The 5,062-nt window shown below is 51.7% G+C and overlaps 1 protein-coding gene and 2 non-coding genes across 3 annotated transcripts in view; all 3 read right to left on the bottom strand.

Moving 5' to 3' along the window:
• Window positions 1–3,470: 3,470 nt before the first annotated feature.
• TRNAN-GUU lies at window positions 3,471–3,544 on the bottom strand. Its single transcript has one exon. It is a non-coding gene; the product is annotated as a tRNA-Asn (tRNA).
• Window positions 3,545–3,584: 40 nt separating this feature from the next.
• Window positions 3,585–5,062, bottom strand: part of LOC107181814 (ral guanine nucleotide dissociation stimulator-like) — a 13,934-nt gene continuing 12,456 nt past the window's right edge. Inside the window, exon 4 of the mRNA XM_015558690.1 lies at window positions 3,585–3,785. Coding sequence (XP_015414176.1) covers window positions 3,585–3,785 — 201 coding nt within the window. The remainder of the gene's footprint in view (window positions 3,786–5,062) is intronic.
• TRNAE-UUC lies at window positions 4,852–4,923 on the bottom strand. The gene has a single exon. It is a non-coding gene; the product is annotated as a tRNA-Glu (tRNA).

The following is a 5,062-nucleotide window of genomic DNA, read 5'->3' as shown; positions in this document are numbered from 1 at the left end:
GAGAAACATCAATGATGAGAGAGAATCATTGATCTGCTGCCTCCTGCATGCCCCCTAATGGGGATCGAGCCCACAACCCAGGCACATGCCCTTGACCAGAATTGAACCCGGGACCCTTCAGTCCACTGGCCGATGCTCTATCCACTGAGCCAAACCAGCTAGGGCCCTCTGGGTCTTTTCATCCTGCTTCTGACACATCTAGCTAACTTGAGTCCTGACTCCCTCCTATCTTACCTGCCTTCTGGGTCAAGCTATCATTCTCTTTGGAAAGCCTTCTCCCTGACCCCTCCAGGTTAAGGACCTCCTGCACGTAACCTGAGTGTGAACATATGTCACATTGAACGGACATAGTCCCAGCACCTAGCTGGGCTATTAGCACACAATTTAATGCTTGGGGTGGTTAAGGAGTTACAGGGAGCCTTGGGATTCACTGGGTCTTCCCTGAAGTTTCTCCCCTAGGTTTCTGCCTCATCCTTTTCAATAACCAAACTTCTTCAGAAAGAGAAAGTTCGCCACCACTCTGACCTGTGTTCTGTCTCTCTCAGTCACTCACTCTAAAGAATAAGCCTCTGAGTTATGAGTTGCTAGCTGGAGAGAGCCACATGGCCTCACCCTGAACGAGACCAACAGACAGAGGGGACATCAGGCCTTCAATCCAAACTGAATCCCAAAGATGCCCCGTGTGAGCTCAGAGCCTGGGTGACACAGATCCTGCCTCAGCTGAGACCTCAGTGAGAGACACTGGCAGTAGTACCAGAACCTGTGAGCTCATGAGTGCGTGGTGCTGGTTAAGGCTCTAGTGTGGTGTAACGCTGTCACACAGCCGTAGGTCACTAGTACAGTCGTCCCACACCGGGCCCGGGGCCCTATCCTCTCCCCCAACCTCTTATTTCCTCCCAGCTCTCACCAGCCACCCTGACCACCTTTCTAACCTCTTCTTCGGCCTCCAAGTGTCTACACAGTTGTGCTTTCTGCCGCTAAACACACCTGAGTTTGTGTAGGGCTCCTGCCGTCCCGCTGCTGGGCGGGTAAATGTTGTCTCAGTGCAGCTCTTCAGCCCCTCCCCCCTTATCCTTTTAAGGAAAAGGAATCAGGTGAATGTGCTTGGGAAGTTTAGTGACTGACTCTACATTTGGAAGCTGCCTGGAGCTCCTACCAGTCGAACTTCACTTTCAAGGACGAATGAGATGTGGTTGGCGGAAGAGACGGCAGCAGGAGCTCTAGACGCAGGTCAGCTACGTACAACGTGTCATTAGAAGTGCTCTGCAGCCACGAAATCATAGATTCAAAGATATTAAAGGGCAGGGATAATTATTCGTGTTAAACGAAAGGTGAGTGGGAATAAAGGGTGACCCCGTATTTGGAAGAACTCTGTGTTTAAATGCAGATGAAAGGACTCCAATAGGTGGAGGGGTGGTGTTCCAATCTTCTGAAATGTGTATTGTTTCATCAGAAGGCTTCCGCCGGTATGCTTTGGTTTGTGTACTATTTTCTTCATCCAGACATGCGGCACTGGGGGCATGTGATGTAGACCCGCTATCCCCACATTTCCCAGCAGGCCCAGGGGCTGCAACCTCGTCTGCCTTTTCTGTCCTGGAACCTAGGGCCTGACTCATGAGCTCAGTGCAGACCCTGAAGTACCAGACTGTGGACAAAGCCTGTGTTTTCCTAGTGTGAAATGACAGGACAATGACTTCTACGAAGGCACCCCAAAATGTTGACTCTTAACAGATTTTATTTTGGTCTAAGGGCAAGCTGCTTCTATTGCTGACAGAACCATGAGTCCCACAACACGTGTGTCATGTCTCACTCATCCACTAGAGGGCAGTGCATGGCAGCACAGGACAATGACATTGACCCACTTCCAATTTTTACAAGTTCCCTTTCTTCAGAAGGTGCTTGATAAACTTTGAGGAATATTTATTTGATTTTCCTCTTCAACTTCATTTGGAAGCTAATGAAAATCCCCTCCAAGTAACAAAAATAAGATGATCCAGTGCCGGGCAGATGTCACTTGTGACACAGACACGTAAAATGATGGGTCCCACCTTCTGTGTGCACCTCCATCCCTACCTACCTCTCTCCCTCCATCCATGTACAAAGACCTATCTTTGTAAAGTACCTTTTGGCCTTACATGTGATGTATGAGAGACAGTTGCCACCGTGTTCCCTTTTTTGGTGACATGAGCCTTTGGGTAGCAAGTGGTCTGCTCACGAGACCCTGGGACAGTCTCTGGAACCTGAGAGACCTGACACCAGTGACCAGCAGATCTCAGCAGAATCAGTCCAGATCTCTTGGAATATCTCTAGTTAGACGTGTGTGAGTTTTGGAGGTCTGTATCCCGCCCCCAGTGTGTCTCCTGAGATAGTAACCCTGCAGGTCAGTTTTTATACTAGTGCACCCCACAAGGCCCAAGGCCTCCAAGCTGCACACCTATGGGAGCTGCCTCACCCTCTCTTCGTCTCCTTCTGTCTTTCCTCTGCATTCCCTGTTCACAATATTTCAGAGCAGCTACGCTTCAACTAGTTTTTCAAGCGGCTTGCCCTGCAGTTCAGCCGCAAATCCGCCCAGGGTTGGGAGCCAGCGGTGGGAGGTTCCAGCTACTCTGCAGCTGTGTTGGATTCCTCAGACCCCCTTACCAGTTCACTCCCAGTTCTCCCAAACGCTCCAGTAGCATCTTGTATGCATCTCTATTATAGCTTTTGTAACAAGTGTTGAGTTCCCGTGGTGTGACAGGTACATCTCTTGTCATGTTATCGTGTTTAATCTTCAGTAAGAGACAATTTTGTTGTTGGTGGTGGTGGTTTGTCACAGAGGTATTACAGAGAGACAGGAAGATAACCATGAACAGTGTGTGATCTCAGAACTCAAAAGAAAATTCCAAGGAAAGGATGGTCAAGGGAATCAAGCAATAAAAATGAAAGATAGGGTGTCCACGAAGGATGAAGGACGACAGAAATGGAACCTGCATGGGAACATGTATAGATATATAGATGTAAGACGTCTTTCTTATCATTTACATCTCTTTAAGACGTGGGATAGACACAACAGTAATAATGATGGATTTGGGGGCTTATAACATATGTCAAGTGCAATTCATGACGACCACAGCATAAGGGCAGGCAGGAGGGACGCGGGGAGAGTTACTCTACCACTTGAAGGCAGGCTGTGTGTGTGCTCTAGAGCCTAAAGAAGCCGCTGAAATAACAGTGATATGCAAAAGGAGAGAAAATGGAATCCTACAGAATGCACGTAAACACTGCTTTAGAGCAGTTGATCTTTCTACCCTCTAGAAAAGCTTGAACTGTCCAGATATGTGTATAAGATGATGAGAACACCATTATTTGTAACCCCACAATGACAGAAACAACTTGGGTAGTAGTGGAGGAAGTCTGTCTACGGTGAGGGTTGAGAGAGAATGCAGAGAAGAGACAGATACAAAGGTTTGGTTTTTAAAGAATAACAGAGGCGTCCCTGGGTGGGCTCGAACCACCAACCTTTCGGTTAACAGCCGAACGCGCTAACCGATTGCGCCACAGAGACCTACAGGGGCCAGTACCTCAACGTAGTAGAGAACAAGTCCTTAGTCACTGCTGGACAGAGCCATATCCTTGTCGCTGGACAGAGGGCCGGGCAGACTCCCAAACCTCGGAGAACCGAAGAAGTGGCGTCCACGCTGCGTGCTGGTTGCGTTTGAAAGCCGCGCTTTGGTCGATTCTGAAGGCAATGGAGCCGCCGAGTAACCCACCCGGCCTTGCTCCACTGCCGCCTCACATTCTGAGCCCTATGGGGGGCCAGGGGGCGGGGAGCAGGGGAAGCCGAACGGCCGTGGGCTCCCGTGAAGGCTCTCCCCCTTTGCTCAGGCTGCACCCCACGGCCTGGCCGCCGGCGCTCACCTGGCTCCCCTTGACCGAGGTGCGCGGGGCGCGGTCAGAAAGAGTGGGTGCGGCGGAGTCAAAAGGGGCAAACGCGTTTTAAATTTGCCGTATCACTCCATGATCTAAAAATAATTTTCCACGGTATTTCATTTTGGATATTTCCCATTGCTCTTGGCTTCATGTTCTCTCATCTTTTCCCTGCGATGTCTAATCTGTTCATTCCACCTAGTGAATTTATTATCTCTAAAGATTGACTCTACACATTCGTGTGTGTTCCACGTTTCTAATGGACCCTTTGGACGTACCTAACAGTCATAACAACAGCATTCGTGTCCTCTCTGCTCCTTCAGCATCGCGTCCGTTATGGCTGGGTCTCGGCACCCTGTTTATTCTCCTCTGTGCACGCCTGCATTCTGTGACCGCATGGCGACACTGTCCTAGTTCACCTTCTTGGGGACTGGCTATTTTGGAAGCGCTATAAGTCTTATGGGGCTTTGTTCTGGGGTCCAGTTGGGTGACTTGTCAACAGCTTGGTCCCTTGGGGGCTTGCTTTTGTGAGCTTTGAGGTAGGTCAGCCCGCCCTGCGCGCTCTGCGCCGCGGCCCATGAGCTGTGAGCAGTCCCGTCTGGCTGGCGGGTGGGAGTATGATCCCTGCCCTGGGCGAGCACCACCCACTGGGACTGAGGGTCTCTACAGAAGCTTCTTCCCTGGGCCTCCGGCAGTTCCTTCTCTGCTGTGCGCCTGAAGGAGACTTTTCCACAAGCCCGGGTTCTCTCTGTCCATTGCTCTCCTCCCCGTGAGGCAGGAGAGCTGGGGAGGCCCCGCCGCCCGGCGCGTTTCCGGGGCGCGCACCCAGCCTCCCTCCTCTCCGCGATGCGGGCTGCGCCGGCTCGGCGGGTGCCGCGGCCACACCGCACGTGCGGAGAGGAAGCAGGTTCCTGCGGGAGGACATGTCAGACGGCGCAAAAGAAGTTCCCTGACCGGGAATCGAACCCGGGCCGCGGCGGTGAAAGCGCCGAATCCTAGCCACTAGACCACCAGGGACTCAGTAGCAGCCCGGCTCGCCTCTGCACTTCGGAAGAGAGTGACGTTTCTCCTGCGCTCTGAGGGGCTTTACCGCGGGCACCAGGCGGAGAGGGGCGTGTCACCCATCCTCCCAGCAATGCTTTCATAGGCCAAGTTT

This window comes from Myotis davidii, unplaced genomic scaffold, assembly GCF_000327345.1.
Source record: "Myotis davidii unplaced genomic scaffold, ASM32734v1 scaffold653, whole genome shotgun sequence".
NCBI classification, from domain to species: domain Eukaryota; kingdom Metazoa; phylum Chordata; class Mammalia; order Chiroptera; family Vespertilionidae; genus Myotis; species Myotis davidii.
This window is presented reverse-complemented; position numbering and strand designations above follow the sequence as displayed.